General features: G+C 52.0%; 5 protein-coding genes across 5 annotated transcripts; 4 read left to right on the plus strand and 1 right to left on the minus strand.

The window, feature by feature from the left end:
* Positions 1-725: 725 nt before the first annotated feature.
* CCOS01_03386 (uncharacterized protein) lies at positions 726-2,497 on the plus strand (the record flags this gene model as incomplete). Its single annotated transcript, XM_060451572.1, has 5 exons — positions 726-1,042; positions 1,119-1,228; positions 1,891-2,185; positions 2,241-2,356; positions 2,430-2,497. The coding sequence occupies 5 exons, from the start codon at positions 726-728 to the stop codon at positions 2,495-2,497; spliced, it is 906 nt and encodes a 301-aa protein (XP_060317837.1).
* Positions 2,498-2,879: 382 nt separating this feature from the next.
* On the plus strand, positions 2,880-4,131 carry CCOS01_03387 (phosphoglycerate mutase; the record flags this gene model as incomplete). The annotated part of the gene is made up of 2 exons (XM_060451573.1): positions 2,880-3,136; positions 3,261-4,131. 2 exons carry the CDS (start codon positions 2,880-2,882, stop codon positions 4,129-4,131), a joined length of 1,128 nt encoding a protein of 375 aa, XP_060317838.1.
* Positions 4,132-4,194: 63 nt separating this feature from the next.
* Positions 4,195-4,491, plus strand: CCOS01_03388 (uncharacterized protein; the record flags this gene model as incomplete). The annotated part of the gene is made up of 1 exon (XM_060451574.1): positions 4,195-4,491. One exon carries the CDS (start codon positions 4,195-4,197, stop codon positions 4,489-4,491), a length of 297 nt encoding a protein of 98 aa, XP_060317839.1.
* A 635-nt stretch (positions 4,492-5,126) lies between these two features.
* On the minus strand, positions 5,127-7,505 carry CCOS01_03389 (ERCC4 domain-containing protein; the record flags this gene model as incomplete). The annotated part of the gene is made up of 1 exon (XM_060451575.1): positions 5,127-7,505. The coding sequence occupies one exon, from the start codon at positions 7,503-7,505 to the stop codon at positions 5,127-5,129; it is 2,379 nt and encodes a 792-aa protein (XP_060317840.1).
* A 3,440-nt stretch (positions 7,506-10,945) lies between these two features.
* CCOS01_03390 (uncharacterized protein) lies at positions 10,946-11,917 on the plus strand (the record flags this gene model as incomplete). Its single annotated transcript, XM_060451576.1, has 1 exon — positions 10,946-11,917. The coding sequence occupies one exon, from the start codon at positions 10,946-10,948 to the stop codon at positions 11,915-11,917; it is 972 nt and encodes a 323-aa protein (XP_060317841.1).
* Between the last annotated feature and the right edge of the window lie 5,926 nt (positions 11,918-17,843).

Consider the following 17,843-nt stretch of genomic DNA (forward strand, 5'->3'; position numbering starts at 1 on the left):
CGGCTTGGAGAGAGGTTTGTTAATGTCAAACTGCTTGGTCATCTCTTTGTTCGTAAGAAGTTCAAGATCTACCGCATGATCGGAGCTTCAATGCCATCAGAAATACCGCATTCCCCATTGCAATATCCAACTTGGCCGTTCAAGGTTACACATACCTTTGCATGTGAGACCGATGTGCCATAGAGGGGTGATACATTTTCTTCTCTTTCATCAGGCAAGGAGTCGCAAGATTGATTCATGAACACATGGCAAACAAGTTGTATGCAGGTGAAAATCCGGCGCCAGAAGACATCCGAGCCAGAGCCAGTTTCGTGACAAGCATCTCCTCCTTATACAGTGCTTGGTTCTGGGATTCCTAATTACATACTTAGGTTGGTGTGGGAGGGTCCTGCTAGAGTGAGAATGTTACTGTTACTTATCATTTTGCGTAAGAGCACTTGGAAAGGTGGCCCTGTGCTCGCCAATCAACAGTATGTTCAGATTTTGACGTCTAGGATGCACTCATCAGGCACTTTCCCCGTATCATCAAAGAACGTGATAGGTGTTCGGGTTCCCTTGCGGGATACAACATGATTTCAATCCTACCTTCGGGACTCATCCTCAGAACAATGTTTACTGCAAACCACCTCCAGTCCTTGCCGACAGTTCTCCTGCCTATCCAAATTCTTGTCCTTAATTTTTCCTCTCACATAATCCGCTCACTGGTACCTGCCTTGATCGCTGCCATGATCTTCCCCTCCATCTTCCTCGCCATATTCGTGATGGCCTGCGAAACCATTACAGCACCATACAAGTCCTCTACGGTGCTCGACATCATCCAAAGCAGGATAGAGAAGAAGATACCAGCAAACTCCAAGGCTTCTTGCTCAGACGTTCGCTTCTTCGGCCCGAGAGTCCTCGTAGAAGAGGGTAGCAAGAAGAAGGATTCAACCCCCTATCTCGTGGCTAAGTGTGACGACGGCAAGGGAGGCCAAATGTGCTCCTGGATGCCCCTGACCGCCTGTTTCGCAAACGCCCACGGCGAAATAGTTTACCGGAGATAGTGAGAAGTTTTCAATGTTTTCTTGTTGAACTTGTTTGCTGGGCACGGTGGTTCGTTCGACTAACTTTTCTCGAAGCGGCGCATTCTTCAAGTCTTGCGTGGATTGCAAGTATGAGAACGTTGGCGCAAACATGAAATGCGAATGCCAGGGTCCCAAAGGCTCGGTACAGGCCAGCATCAACTTGAGTAAGTTCCCACTCCTGTCTTGTCTACCGTTTGTGAAGTCTGGAGTATTCGCTCAACTACTAGGAAAACAGACGAGTGGATGGACAATAGGGGAGGACAGCTAGGGTGCCACAGATTTGGAGGGAACGTAATTGATTGTACTGAGCATGAGATGATAACAACCCGCTTTCATACAACTCCCGATGTCATTCCAGATGAGCCGGAATGGGCTTTCAAGGGCGGCTTGTGAGAAAGCATGGCTAAACCTTTGTTGGGGCCAGTTATCGAGCTTGGGTACACTAGCAAACAGGTCGTTCTTTCATGAATTTGTCATGAAAGGGAGCATGTACGACGTATCTGGAGTATCATGTTATGGCAGCTGTTGTCTTGGAAGCCCTCGTGGTTCTGAGGATGGTAGTATTCACCCAAATACCATTCAATTGTCATGTCGACCTCGTGGCCAAGAACCTCGAGGCGGCCAACCATATCAATATCACACAGGCCAGTCGAGTGGATTGAACCGAAGCTTAGAAGGCCATGCAGCGATGCTGGGCCCATTCACCACGTCGGAGCCTCACCGAGACTCTAATACATAACAGCTGCTACCTCCGTCATTGACTCGGCTTTTTACCTGATTTAAGTAGAGGCCAGAGCTGACCTACGATAATGCACTTTCACCCTAGCTGTGTATTTTGTTCTGACAGGCAAGAGAATCAACACCACGATGAAGTGCTTCGTAGTACTCCTCGCTGCCACAACGTTGGCAATGACAGCCCCAGCCGACCTCGAAAAGTCGAAGAATGACGACAACTTCCTCCACAACTGCGATTTCGTCAACTTCGGTCTCGGCGACAATGACCAGAACCCTTGGATCCACTACTCGTGCCCCTTGAACAAACCACCCTACATGCAATGTTCCCGTCTGGAACTCAACGACTGCATCATCAACGATCACGGAGTCCTGCGTGGACAAGAAAAGTAAGATGAGGGAAATCGTGGCATAAGACCCTTGACGCTAATCACGGTCCCATAGGGGAGGGTTCGCAAAAAGCTGCAAGGACTGCGTCTACCTTCACGAGATTGGCAACCTCGTCTGCCAGTGCGCATTTGGAAACCCAACCCAGTTCCGCGAGACCCATAGATACCTTGGTGAGTACAGCTATAAGAGCATGGAGCAATGTAATGCCATGCCTATGCTCTTTCTGCTAACGCATGAAAATAGACCAGGATGTGTGGCTCTCTGGCAGTAAGCTAGGTTGCTTCGGAATGAAGTCTAGCAGCAAATGTTGAGTGGTATTGGGTAGTCCGAGACACACGACCTTTGTGCTGATTCAGGAGAAACCATGCAAGGCTGGGGAGACTTCCATAAGGTAGCTATACAATACAATTACTTCATGGTCGTTGTTTGCGGTGAGCTTCGCACGTAGAAAGTGGTGACTTCTCGGAGATTACCATCCGGAAGCCAATTAGAATGTGCTGCCCGTAGAATATGGTAGCCTTCAATGGAACATCGAAGAGTTAAATCGCCAAATCGGAACGGAAAGCAGACAGGCGGGTCAATTGAATGAAAATCCACTTAAACTTCAGGACTTTGACGCGCCGACGCGTTGACGAGATTCCAAGAAGACTGACCAGGGCATCGAAATTCTACTAAGCGAGCCGAGGGGTCGTCATGCACTTAAACGATGGCTGCGAGGGCTCCACACAATGCGGCTACAAAAATCTGATCGCGCCTCTTTCTCTCCCTCAATCTTCCACTTTCATCCTCACGCTTTCTCCTTTCCTGCCCACTGCGGCACCTCAAAAGCAACCCCCCGAGCACATTCCGAGAAAGGCGCTGTTTGGTGCGCTTGAAAAAGCAGCCATGGGCGCGGTTCATCTCTACCTCATTCGCCACGGCGAATCCGTCGATAATGTCGCGAACCTCTAGTACGCATTTCCCACACCGACACAATACCACTTTTTGTGAGCCTGCCGGATTCTAGTCTGGGTCGCAGCTTTCTTTTTCGTCTCTTAGCGAAAAGTCAAACTTGTCACCCATTCTAACTAGCAGCGCGCTCTTTGTGGGCGTGGCGCGTGTTTGCAGTGCTGGGTCTCGCGACGCACCTTTGACGAACCATGGCGTCTTGCAAGCCAAGCGCCTGGGTGAACATCTCGCGACGCGAACCGCTGCGGCCTCGGCCCCCATCACGCATGTCTTTTCGTCGAATCTTCAAAGAGCCCACCGCACTGCGATGCTAGCAGCCCACACTGGCGATGGCGATGCCCAGGCATCGTCTAGTACCGGCGCGGGGTCCATACCCTTAACGGTTGGAGTGGCCCCGCTGCAGTTAGCAGAGCTCCGGGAGAAACATTTTGGAACAGGCGAGGGTCAGAGGTTCGGCGCCCGGTCGTCTGGAGAGAAGCATGAAGGCGCCGAAGACCACGACTCGATGCGTGAGCGTGCGGAGCGGTTCGTTGACGAGTACCTCGCTCCTCTCTTCGCTTGCGTCGAAGGAGAGCGAGATGAAGAGCAAGAGGGTGCCAGCAACGGTACGGAGAGCATCATCATTGTTGCCCATGGCATCATCCTGGGCGTGCTGGCGAGGGTTCTCCTTGCCGCTGGCAACTTTGGGTCTTTGGCAACTGGCACGTCGGACCAGCAACAGCGTTTCTCGTGGACCAACACTGGTTATCTCTTGATTCATATCAAGTCGATGCCGGCAGTCGACGCGAAAGAGTCTGCTGGTCTGCGAAGCGGTACGCAGGAACCTAGATGGCCCCATCTGAAGCTTGAAATTGTGGAAGTAAACTGCACCGAACACCTTCGCGGGTTGAAAAAGACGCGCGGAGGGATTGGCAGCGCAAAATTTGACGAGAAGCAGAAGACGCTCAGCGCGTTCTTCAAACCGACTGCATCCAAACGGAAGCACGAGGACAGTTGAATGGACAGAGTTGGCTACACCATGGGAGTTTTACTCACCCGTCCTATCTTGGTCAATTAACAAATGGTATGTGTACAATTTTCATTTCGTCACCAACCCCTTAGAGGTGCGCTTTTCATGATGAGGCAAGAAATTCACAGACCTGTACCGAAAGTATACATGTGGAAACAACTTCAGTCCAACCGCTGTCTGACATACAAGCGCTATTCACCTCCATTTGTTACTGATCACTTTGAGGAGCCTCGGCTAACATTAAAAAGCCTTCACAGAGTACAAGACGCCCCAACGCAAAACCCCACACTTGAATCATCAAGAGCCTCTGCAGAGCAAAATACGCTCAGAGGAAACCAATCCATTTGAACCACGGCACTGCACCTACGAGTCTTGCGCTCGCTATTGTCGGTGGCCCTATGTCTTCTGGAGGCGGGATTCTGGTCTATCAGTCAGGCGCACCGAAGACACAGGGCCGAAATAAACACATGTCAGAAGCCAAACTGTCTACAAGCAAAGCGGGACAAACGTCAGATGCACACTGCCTATAATCAAAGCGTAACATGACCATCGATGAGTGCTGGAGGGTTCGAACCCCTCATCCCGTGGCCAGGGGGGCCGGTACTCATCAGTCACCTCGGCGGCCTTTTCAACAAGGTCTTTGCTTCAGGGTGTAAATATTAAACTCTTTTCACGGGAATTATCACTTGTCTTTGCAGTTTCTGAGATACGTATTGGGCTGAATATTGATGCCGGTGGCGTGGGAGAGGAAGAGTTTTAAAGTCTAGATAGGTACTGCATGTCGAAAATGAATAGAAACAGAAGTAGTCAACGTAAGAAACCACTTTTATGGTCTTCATTATCAATTTGCATTGGGAGTTTGGCTCCATGAAGCCATATCTGCCGAAATAATTGAATGCTACCTCAAAACTGTGAATGCCATGCCGATACAATCATCTAGTCATTATTCATACAAAACAAACCACTCCTGTCCTATTCTTACCCTATACATCCGTACTCCATTCGTCCGTCTCCGTGAAGATCTTGTAGATCCTCTTACTGACAGCCTTCCCAATGGCCCGATCCGAAAAACCGCCATCCTTATTCGTACTCTTGCGGCAGTTCTCCAGACAAAGCGGCCCTCGCTCCTCAAACGCCTTGACCAGCTCCCCGACCGTCCCAAACTCGGACACGATGCCGTACGCCACGGGCTGCGTGACGCGCACAATCTCCTGCAGCATCCGCACGTAGGTATCTTTGACGTCCTCGCCCGTGCGGACCTGGCCTGTCTCCATGCAGAAGCCGGCGCCCGCGGCGTTGGTCGCCTCGCGCTGCTTCCGGTACGGCACCATCGAGATGTGCTGCGTGAAGACTGCGACCCACTGCGCCGTCTCGACGGCCGCGGCGGTGTGATGGATCAGCACGTCGTACATGACCTGCAGCTGGAGCAGGGCGTCTTCGACCGAGTCTTCGTCAATGTACTCCTGCGGCTGCTGATTCTTGCGCCGCCGCGGTTGAGGGGCGGGAGCGGCTGCACTCGTCGAAGCCTGGGCATCTCCTGCTGTTGTAGCATCTTCGCCGCGCACGGCAGATGCGAATTGTCGGTTCCGAATGTTGCGATTCTTTCTCATCCAAGGGTTGAGGCCTTCGATTAGATAGATGAGCTGTTCCTGTGGGAAATGTTGCTTCATCTTGGAGACGTGGGCCTCGAGGTTGTTACCCTCGGGTCCCAGGGCGTATGTGACAAATTCAGACGCAGTGACAATGACAAGCGCGAAGTTGTCTGGTTCAATGCGCATAGGAATCGGCTCCCAGTGCCCGAGCTCGTCGTTGAACCGACTCGCAACTTTTCTCCTCCACTTAACCACGTTGTCCACGGGACTCTCCCAGGTAGAGTGCTGCACGTCGAGGTCTTTTAACAATGTCTGTATTTGAAGCGTCATGGCCGGGGGCAGGCTAGCCGGGAGATCTGCAATCATTTCGGGGGTTGACACCTTCTTGTCGGTCCTGATCTTGTTGACCTCTGCCAGCGCAGCCGCTCGTTCCTTTTCCTTGGCCTTTTGCTCCTTGGCAGCATCTTTCTCTTGCTTCTTGCGTTCCTTTTCTCTTTCTCGTTCCGCAGCTTTCGCTTCTTTCTCTCTCGTCTTTTCTTCCACTGTTTTTGTCGTCGGTGCGCGGCTGGTACTCGATTTCGAGGTGGCTTTCGATGGCGCCTTTGAGGTGGTTCGCGAAGCTGGCTTTTTCGTATACAATCGTGCTTTGAGTTTCGAAACATCAAAGTTATCGAGGTCTGGAAACTCTCCGTCCGAGTCGGCATCGAGACCGCGGGCTGCAGGCTCCGGCTCAGAGTCGCTGAGATTAATCACAGCGCTAGCGGCTTTGGTCATGGTCTTTCGCGGTGGAGGAGGAGAGCTCTCAAATGGATCACTTCTGGTCTTTAGCTCGGGCGCAGAGCTCGAGATGGGGTCCCAATGAGCCTTTCGTCTGGGCGGTGAGACGGCCTTCTCTTTCCCCTTGACCGCAGTCCCAGCTAATGTTCTTGTATCTGGTGGTTTCATAGTTTCCGTCGGCGCTCGTCTCGGTGAGCTGGCAAATGGGTCGCCATCGTCATCGTCTAAAGTTATTGCACACGGCTGTGGTATCGTTTTCCGTGCCACAGGTGGCGAACTCGCAAAGGGATCATCGGAGCTTAATTGGTAGTTTATGTGGCCGGTCCCGGTGGCTGTAGCATTCGTCGGGCGCGGGTTCTCGCATGCCGGCGCAGGCTGCGCTGAAGGCGGCAGTGCTGCGAACGGGTCATCGGAGTCAAGCCTATCCACCGCCGTTGAAGCAGCTAGAGCACTTGTCCTCGGTCGAGAGAAGACACCGGGAGAACTTGAGAATTCGATTGGTTCCACAACTGAACGTACTCGTCGCAAACCGTCACCCTGCTTCTCAGGCGGCCGGGTGTTGTGATTAGTGGCGGAATGGGAGCGGTCGAAGGAGGATCTGCGGCTGCGACGAGGAGACGAGAGTCGTGGTCTTTTGCGCTCTCGTGGTTCGTTGTTCAACCCATTTTCAATTGGTAGGCTGCTTTCGAGATCGATAGTCGTATCAAAGTCGTCCGAGTTGAAGTAAATGGGCGTATTCACATGATCAATTTCCTCTCGTGCACGTTTTGTTGCTGAATTTGTCAATGACGGGGACGTCGCTTTCGGCAGTACGGACGGGACAATCTCTGGTGATTCGGCTGTAAAATCAAACACATCTTCATCGCCGTATGCCAGCGCCGTTGCGACAGCTACAACAGCCGGTGGCGCAGGACGAGATAGTGGGGGTCTTGCGTTCGCAGAAGAGGGCCCCGAGGGGCTGCTGGAGAGAAGGTCGATCACTTCGGCAGGCATGGCTCTTAGCGATTTGAATCGTTCTTGGCCAGCCTGCGACTATGAGGCGTCGTGAATACGGTGGAGGGCACCTAGGGCATGTTGGAGATGCACCATCGACAGCATGAGATCTCGATGTCATCGACACAGATTCACGGCGCAAAGTCGCGTCTCGCCTTGCGCAGGTGGGGCATCGGGGCAATCGGACGGGTCAGCGCCGATGGTCCTAGCGCGAACCAGTCACGAAAGTCACGTGAGAATGACTGCCGTGCTCTGTCAGCGGCATCTTCGCAGCTGCTCCTCAACACCAAATGCCAGATCAGACCCTGGATCATCTGCTTCAGACTCTCCCGCCTCCTAGATCCGCTGAATCGTTCCTCCACATGATCTCTAGCTTTAGTGAGCAATCTCTGTTCAAGAGGACTGTCTAGATTGGGTCTTTGCCCCGAATGCCATCTGATCCCCATCGGATGCAATACCCAGTATCCCACCGGCCCTCTCCCGTTGGCGTCCCCAAGCGACGTGGGATTGGTTATGCTGCATGCATAGAACAAGCTTCCAGTCTTCAGAGTTCTCGAATTCGGTGTCGGTACGGAGTAATTCTGCTACGGAGACTTCCAACATCAGCTACACAGATGCGTATGAGGATTCAACCGCTTCGAGAATGCATGATCCCCCGCGCTGGCAGTGCACCACGTAGCATGCCGCACGATGGCCACTACCATAATCCACGATGACGAGCGAATCCGACTGCGACTCGACGATCGAAACCTATGCTAGTATCATGCCACAATCCTCAAAAGACATGCGAAGCCGGGCGTACGATTCCTGCCAAGAGGTCCGACCGTCGAGGGGGTAGTGCAGGACGGCGGCCCGACGACTTGACAGGCTGATCGCCTTGCCGCGGGATAGAATGGCTGAGCGATGGGTCACTGGGCTCCTTCTCCCACGTGTCGACGCATGAAACAACGGTTCAATTTCCCCAGTTAGCAGAGCCCCCGGACCGAGCCCTATCTCTACTTGAACAAGCCCCCGTCATGAGGAGAATCGTTCGTGCTCCCGTGTGAGAATAGGGTGCATATTGTGTCCGTTCAGACAGCTATCTCATCACAGGGTGAGATGGGGTTCCCCCATACCCGAGCGAATTGGCGACGATATGGAATCCCACCTACAGAGGTCTAATCGCGCGCACGGCCGGCTAGGATGTCAATAGCCGAACCAAGAACTTGAAGGTTGTAGTTGAGCAGCAGGGGGTTCTGCCGAGACGAGGTGCCAGTCAATGGTAACCCAATCCCCCTTGCTAGTGCAGGATACTTGCGGGTGATGAATCCGCAAAGAGCCAAAAGCGCAGTAGAATATTCAAGATGCATCAGAGCTAGCATCTACGACCCCTCGAGGTTGCAATGCGCCGACTTCGCTTCTTCTTGATGCAGGACTTCGTCCAGTGTTACCATTTCGGCGAATGAATATGTTCCAGAAGTTTCACGATGTGCCTCCTGCAACCCATGTAAGCATTCGCTCAATTCTCGTGTTTGCGATGCAAAGCGCGATACTGCCATGAACAGGTGGCAACGATCTGAAAACCTACGGCCAATACGCAGCCGTGTAGATTTTGTACTGTGGGCTTGACCTGGCCTTGAGGGCTACGTCGATCATCAGTGGCAATCACAAGGGCAACTCTGTCCAGGCTACTATGGTGCTGAAACCAACGTCAGTCTCTTCAAGATTGGCTTCGGCGCTTTGTAACAACGTAGAAGATGCTCAATTTGTACTTGAACGCTGTTAGAGTGTCCCACAAGCAGTTGTTACAAGCTCAGATTAGTAAGTTTTGTGGAAGTAGCGTTTCTTGCACATCCCTCTCACGCTTGAGTTCCCAGACCCGCGCATCGCGCGCTTTTTCGGCGAGGAACAGATCTGAAATCACTCTGGCTTTATTTGGCGCGTAATGACCTCGCTCTTCGAAGGAGACCGATAGTAGTAGAAGCGATTATTTCTCCAGATGAGACAACGTTGATTCTATCTCAACGAAATACCCGAGTGGGGCTTGCCCACCGGCTTCGGTCCAGGCTCGCTAGAATCGAACAGCTCGGTGCGGCCCCGTTTAATCAGACCTGGAAGCATTTCATTACGGCGCCGAAGTGGATCGTCATCCGGAGCGATTTACGGAGAAGAGATTTGATTCGCGGTACCAACATACCCATCGAGACATGATAAGGCGACCCTCCACGAAGATTGGGTTTCTCGCTAGCGCTTATCAACCTACTTGAGTTGCGGTTAGTGATCCGGGTTAGGAGGAAAGTAAGCCATTGAGTTTCGAATAACGGTCAGATTTAGTTTGGGACGGAAAGCTAGGAGCAACCATTTTGTTGTTGGTCAGCCGCCTCCTTCTCTCTCTTCCATAGTAAACAAGTCTGGCCTCGCTGTCAACTACCATTACAGTCCATGTCGCCTAGTGAGTTGCGCCGTATCAAAGGCTGACCCAGGAACTATTCGGCGAGAGAACAGTACGCATCTGAAAGATTGAGATGATGTCCGATGACCCGTCCATCCACGCGCCCCACACACAGGAGCAGCAACCTTTCTCTTATAGCTTTTGTAGTCCATCAGCCCTTCGCCTGTGTATTTAGCCCAAAAATGATCTCAAGTTTGATGTCAAAGTGTAGGTCGCCGACCGCCTTATCACATAAGAATCGGCTGCCGGCCGTCGGGTTGGCTTGGCTCTAACACATTAATGGTGCTGTCGATCGTCAAAGCACACCGGGGCGGACGAAAGGGATTTGGGGTAAAATCGCGAACATCAGATGGAGATCACGCCTTACGCCGATGGTTTCTGTCCTCTCTACGCCGTAGACAGCTCTACTCCGGCGAGAGCGAGTCAGGGAAACCGACACCGAGGTCCTCGCATACCCCCTTGTTCTCCGCGTATCTGCGCCTTTGTGCATGCAAACAGCATCCAACTCTTGCAGACTTCGGCTGGCTAAACCATGGAGTGTTTCAACGATACCGATTTTCGAAACCTTAACCCGACTCATCGTTGTTAACCCTATTTAAAGACTAGACAAGGGACGAAGCGCGTTCTTTGCTTTATAGGACGGGAGCAACCACACAATTACCATCCAGAGTCCGTCTACGCTCCACCCGGTCACATATACCATTTTGCTGCCCAATGGCTCCGAACTCCACCGGGCCCGAGATTCTTGGCCGCCCATATATGTATTGAGCAAAAGCGTCTCCTACGACCAACACGTTATTGAGAGCATCGTAGAGGAGAGGCTCTCGTCAAACACCATCGACCAAGGAACCCATGAATGGGGAGCAGCGCTCTTTGCATTGCCGACACGATTCGGTCCGCTCCTCGCCCTCCATTTTTTTCCCACCAACCCCAAACCGACATATTCGCGAGCGAGCGAACGGAACACATGATCTAGGAGCAAGTTAGCCACGAACTAAACGCACAAACCATGGCAGACAACATCAAAGGCGCCCTGGACCTCACCCGCCAGGAGGCAATGGCCATCGCCGCCCTCGCCACAGCAGGAATCTACAACGCCGTCGAAATCTACGTCCTCATCTTCAGCACCTTCCGCCAGCGCCGCGGCCGCTACTTCTGGAGCATGATCGTCGCCAACACGGGCATCTTTGTTCACGCCATCGTCTCGCTGATCCGCTACCTCAGTCGCGGCGAAACCGTCGTCCCGGGCGCGTTTGCGCTGATGGCTTGGTGCGCCATGGTGACAGGTCAGTCTGTCGTGCTGTGGTCGCGGTTGCACCTCGTCGTGTACAACCGCACGTCGATACGTCTCGTGCTAGCCATGATCGTCGCCAACGGGTGCGCGATACATATTCCCATGGCGGTGCTGTGGGTTCTGTGCTGGGCGACGCCGGTGGGGGAGCAGGGAGGTTGGATTGAGCGGTACGGCGTGTATGAAAAGGTGTCGATTGTGGTGTTTACGCTGCAGGAGACGTTCATCACGGGGATATTTGCGCGGCAAGGGTTTTTCAATCTGAAGCCTCTGTTTGCGTTTAAGACGCGGGCGGCCAAGCTGATATCGTGGTATTTGCTTGGTCTCTTCGTCCTCGTCTTCCTACTGGATGTTGGGCTTATCGTGCTCGAGTACACCAACAACTTTATGTTCCAGACGACAAGCAAGCCCCTGGTCTACAGTATCAAGCTCAAGGTCGAGTTCACGGTACTGAATAAGCTGCTCGCGTTTACCAAGATGAACTCGTGCGATTGCCACCATTTGGATGATACGCCGGGCGGGTACACAAAGGGTCTCATTACGCAGGACACCACAGGCACGACGAAGGGTTTGACGCCGGCACAGAGGGAGATGATGCAGGGTGGAGGGTCGATGGTGTCGCCCGAGCCGGATCGGCCGGATCACATATTTGACGGTACGAGGCCGGTGTCCGTTGAGGAGAGGACGTGACGTTTGGCGCGGCCAGTTTTACGGTAGCATTTTGTAATCCCCTGAAAATCTTCCAGAAACCACCTACAGCGAGTTAGATACCCCATTTCGAAGCAATTAGCTATCAGGCTTTACAAAAGCAAACTACTAAGATGATGAGAACTAGATCTTTTTTCACACATATCCCTCGATCTTCATTGCAGTTCAGTTTACGAGCACCGCCCGTCAATTGATCAGCGTGACACAACGCAGTGCTGCTGGCCTGTCGAGGGCTTGTGGTTGACAAGGGTCTCTACTGTTATGACTCGTTTCGAGCGACTCGCCAGACTGCAAATAAGGTTGGCGATTGTGTCATTTGCACCAAAGCTTTCTTGTTTCTGCTGTCACCGAAGCAAACGCCGACCAAGGCACATCCATGGTCCCCTTGAACGCTGAACACCGACATCAGCGTACGAATACAGGCGCGACAGGGTCATTTTTAGGGGTCCTTCCATCGTTCACCTAAATGGTATTGCGAACATATCTTGATTAAGATTCTCAACTTACCATATCGCCACAACCGTCACGAAGATACTGGAACTCTCTCATAGACATGGCATTTGCAGTTACAAGACTTAGTGGCAAGTTCGCACTCATCGTCAAATCTTTACCGTTTTATTCATGTTCAAGAATTAGTACTGTCATGGTCCAAAACTTCAGAGAATGTACCTAACAATGCAAAGTCAAGTCGGGGATCTTGGATCAACTAATGAAGCAGGAATGCAAACACCATCGATAAACTAATAATGTGAGGGCGGCATTTGTGAGAGCGTCGCTCTTAGCAGGCTACAAGGACCAATGTAGGTACCAAAACTATTCCTAGCCTCCTTGGAGTCTAGTATCGCGACTTTCCCGCGCGGAGTCTGAGCAACCAGACGACTTCAACAAGTACCGCTTGGAATACCTGGAGAGGAGCTATATTGCCTTTGCCAAATGGATGCCTTCCTTGTATGAATCTTTAGAAGGCTTACGCTTGTGACCTGAATCACTTAATGAAACGCGAATCTTCGTGATTTGGTTAACGTTAAGAAAGACTTGTCAACCTCCTTAGGGATAAACACGCATGCCAACTTAGATTTAACCATTTATAGCAGTCGATGAAAAAGCTTCCGATATAAATCTTGGATCAGATCAACTACAGCATTTTATCTGGCCAGTTGTTATATTCGGCTTCTGAAGGCAGCTGTCAAAGATAAGAGCAGGATAGAGACTGATCTCATTATGCTGGCTCGCACAATGATGTGCGTAGGAAGTCACAAAGGGTTTGATACATTTATGAGCAGCAAAGGTAAGTCGACTCGTATCTTAAAATTGACTTGTAATCACACAGAAACTAGGTTACCATACCAAAGTAAGTGAGGCTAGATATTGATTCATGTGAGAGTCCTCAAGTCTTACCAAGGGTCATCACAATACCTTCTACTGAATAACCGATTATTCCACTCTCTACACCGCCAACTCAAGTAAGAATCCAGGCCTGCTCCTTCACGAGGCCCCCCAGTCTTTATGTACTATAAGGTAGCATTCACTCGTTGCAACTTGCGACGGGCACTTATCCATACCTCAGACGACTAGAATGAATAAACATAGTACAGAAAGGAGCAGCGAGCACCGAAGGTCCAAAGGATGAACAACCCTATCAAGAGTCAATTGTTAGCACACAGCCGGTCTTCACGGCTCCCATATGCAGGCGGCCGAGTATCACTGCAATGGCTAATTCAAAGCCCAAACGAAACTCTCAAGCTTTCTTAGCTTTCTTCGTGAAAAAATGGTTGCCTTGAATGGTAGAGGGATGGATAGCGAAGTGGAAATTCGATTCACCATGAATTGGACGGTCGACTCGTTGATGGATTTGGGCCTCGATCACGATAGCGTGTCACCTTGAATGTGATGTGAGTCGCAGAAAGGTGATTTCGATACTCATTACCGTTGATACACAATTCTCAAGCAGGTATCATAGAGAAATCATTCAAGGAGCCTTCAAGACATGTTCAAACGTGATGACACGTCGACCCATTCGAAAGTATTGTTGCGCAGATAAGATGTACCGTCACAACGAGGAGACACTCCAATACCAGGAGCCGTAAGCAGAGTGTCGTTGGAACTACATCTATCATCAGGTCTAGCACATTCTCCAGAATACATGCCAGGACAGCAGCATCTTCACCATCAAGGGCAAGACATCACGGCATCACAAAAGACGACTCTGACTTTTGGCGGCAGACACATCTGCTGTTGGAATAAGACGATGAGCAAGGCGTTAGCTAGCTTCTTCGCTTATGTGTAAGAACCGGCCTGGTACCACTGCAAGCTGCAGATGCTACTGTTCCACGACCACCGTCGACGTGCCGTCATGGTACCGCCGTACTGCCGGCCTTGGCAACCAACCTCGACGGCAACAACATAAGCCGGCAGCCGAGAGGGCGTTCCATCGGGAAGACCTAGAATGAATTCAAACCGCCTTAATGCCTGTACAAGCCCGCTCGATAGAGAACGCTTTTGTAGATACGTACAGCCCGAGAAAGCCGTCCGTCACTGCATGCCATGCGGTATACAGCAGCTGCAGCGCCCAAATTATCAACGGGATGGGCGACGGGCAGTCGTCACTGCTCTGCGAACGGTGGCTCCACGGCCCGGGGAGGCGTGCGGTAATGAACCGGGAAAAGCAGAAATGACACGGAGGCGTCAACTTGGGAACGGCAACGCTAACGACGTGGGCGGCGCATGGTGAAACACGATCTCAGCAAACTGCAGGTTTGCAGATAGAGTCGAAATCGGCGGGGCCTGATAGATTGAGGAGAAACTTGCCGCAAGCCACCCTGAACCCTGTTTGTTGTGCGCGAACATATAGCTAAGAAATGGGCACGCCAGTTCGTGAGCATCGCCACCCTCGCAACAAGTGGATGAGCGGGCGGATGAGATGGCTTGTGCTCGAGAAAAGGGTCCTGAGAACGGGGTACATGCAAGTACAATGTCTCACAGAATATTTGGCAAGCCGATCTGATTATCACCTTAGTCTTGCCTCGAGTGCCCCGGGGAAGTTTTCAGAATGTCATCGACTTATGCGATCGAGGAAACTTGGCTTTGATGAAAGGAGATATGCTTTTGCGATTTGTAAATGCCGAGACAGCGATTGGGGGGCGGGATTGAATTGCAACGCTTCCGCGATGCCAAAGGTTTTGAATGGCGATAAGAGAATATGCACTATATACCCCAAGATAGGGATGAACGCTGGTATAAGCGCTGCGCACGCGGGTTCGCTGCGATAATCAAACATGAGTATCGCAGGGTTCAGGGACGAAGCCTATTGACCTGCGGGGATCGTCTGCGCGGAAGTCACACGAACCGATGAGGAGCATGTCGAGATGCGAGACGTTGGAGCACATGTGTTCTAGAACCCATTTGACATCGAATTTTGGATCGCATCAGTCTGAAAAGGGCTGTGACATGCAGCGCGAGGCATGGGCAGAAGAGTTATTGGGTTTCACGGCCAGAGTAGTGATGGGTAGCCCAATTTCCAGGAGCTGCCAGCAACTAGTGGACTGCCCTTCATATCGGAATCGAATCTGCAATTCGAGACATTTCTGTAGAGAAGAAACGGCCTGTTGCTCGCCCGCCTTCCCGTCCAGGCGACATGGGATGATGGGATCGGCGAACGAGCGAAACCCCTATTTCTTGCGTTTGACCCCGGAGAAATCCAAGAAAACTCTGTGAGCGCACGGTCGATTGCGAATGGGTTTTGAGTTCTGGATGGCTGCAAGTCGCGCTATGGAGGGGTTGGAATGATTGTATGCACGTTTGCCAGCTTTTCGAAAGGGCCTGGTGGCCTTGCGATGTCAGTGTCGCTCCGCTCCGCAGCAGGGGAAGACAGGACGACGATGTCGGTAGGCTGAGACGGCGCGTTGGTACGACGCATAAGGTTTGGGGTGGGATTGGCGGGACGGACGATCAATGCCTAGAGACGGGAGGTGATTTGGTCGGATTCGGCCTGTTCATCTCGAGGATTTGCAGGTGCCCTCACAAACGTCTGAGGGCTCCAGAGTCTAGAGGGTCATCTTCGTACATCGTGGAACTGTTGCTGAACGCGTAATGATTCACAAACGTCATGGTGCGGAGGGCCAGAGATCCAATCGTATGAGGCGACGTGAAGTACCAGTAATGTACTAGTAAGACTGAGACCTCGTACCGGCTGGCTCGGGACGTTGACCTAGAGGCTCAAAGCCCGCTCCATGGCGTCCATTCCTAGTGAGCGTGAAGCAAAAGAAGGTTCCGATTTTCGACCCGAGCCTTGCTATAGAGGCATTGGATGGCCTTGATGCCTCGTAGTGTTTTTGATCTTCACGCCCGCGGTCTCGATCGTGAACATGTCTAGTTAGCTCATCTGCACTATAGCGGCTGTTCATTGCGTCCCCTAGGGTACGAAAACGCAAACAGGGCTCCGTTTTGCGCCGACTTCTCTTGTTGATCTGCCTTTGCGGAAGAGGGAGCAGTGTTAAACAAGGACGGAAAGCGGATGGACTGGTGCAGAGCTGTCACGTATCAGAAACCGGCGGGACTGGCAGGCCTCGGTCGGAAGTATATTTTCTGCCGGCCTCTCGGGCCATGACCTGGATGCGTTCCCATTGGGTGTGCGATATGTGTCCGGTTGGTACTGGTGAGAAGACGTCCAAAGTGAGAGGGCTTTTCCCGGGATCGTGCACCGTAGTGGCCGTTGTGTGTCGTGCGGAAGGGCCGCTAGGGCAAGCAAGCGTCTTCCAAGTCTCTTGAATCAGCCAATCCTCAGGTTTGAAGAGGCACTTGCGCGTGTGCTGTGGTCTGGGTTCGCGTGAACCGTGGATGCCGGCTAGATGGCGCAGAAGAAAAAGCAATGCGCTTCTTGTTGGTGCAGAAATCTTTCGATTGTTCGCAATCAACTGCAGGCGGACGGGGCGAAAGATCCATGGTTGATGGAAACCTCCCCCCACGGATGACCCGTCGTCGCCTTGGGCCTATCTTTTGGGGGTTCAGATTTGACCTCTGCAGAGCAATCTTTGCGAGAAACAAGAACCATGGCACCGGAGGTCTCTTGTCACGACATCTCAGACTGAAGTGTTCTCTAGCCGATCCTGTTCCTCGGACAAGTCAGAAAATCTCCATGTCTTTGCGGATACGGATACCGAGGGCATGGGACGTGGAGGATCCGAAGAGGTTTCCGGATAAGGGTTCCAAAAAGAGAACGAGGCGACCCGAAGTACCGGCACAAGGGTGGACAGTGTTGCTCTGTTGTTTCACTCAAGTTATTGCTTGTTTTTTTCTTCGCAGAGCAGCGATCCGTAGTTGTCGCTGCAACGGTTGTGGTCGAAGGGGGCCGAACACACAATCAATCCACTGGTGACTGGGTGGGTGGAGGAGGTGCCGTGTCAATGTCACATTGAGCGTCTTAGAAATCGGGTGTTTTTTTCCACTGGTTTTTTTTTTCTCTGTCTCTTTGAGAGGCGCTGGTCCCTGCGTCAGGTGTGGAGGCCACACGGTTCATGTACGGATACCTTATCCCGTGCCTTTGAGGAGTGCCATTTAAGGTACCTTCCTTCAAGATGTGTGGGGGCGTACCTACAGGCACTCTTTACCTTACCTACGGAGTACTGAGTAGGTATTCAGGCACATACGCAGTAGGTAGTGGAAGGTGCGGAGTGCCTAGGTCTGCCTCACTTTCCGGAATGGTTGTGTCTTAAGTGCTCCGTACCTACCTTAAGTCTGCTGCGGAACGGAATAGGTACCTTGTGCCTTGCAGGCAGGTGGGCGATTTGAAGTTGGTTCCTGCCTCCACGATCCAGTCTCGCGTGGTGCCTTCCTGCATTGCTGCCCGCCCTGGACCGGTCGATTTGGTGCTTCGTTGTCGATTGGCAGTCGCGCTCTTGCCTCCCGTCTT

The sequence above is a fragment of the Colletotrichum costaricense genome, assembly GCF_030867565.1.
Source record: "Colletotrichum costaricense strain IMI 309622 chromosome Unknown Scaffold_3.1, whole genome shotgun sequence".
Lineage (NCBI taxonomy): Eukaryota > Fungi > Ascomycota > Sordariomycetes > Glomerellales > Glomerellaceae > Colletotrichum > Colletotrichum costaricense.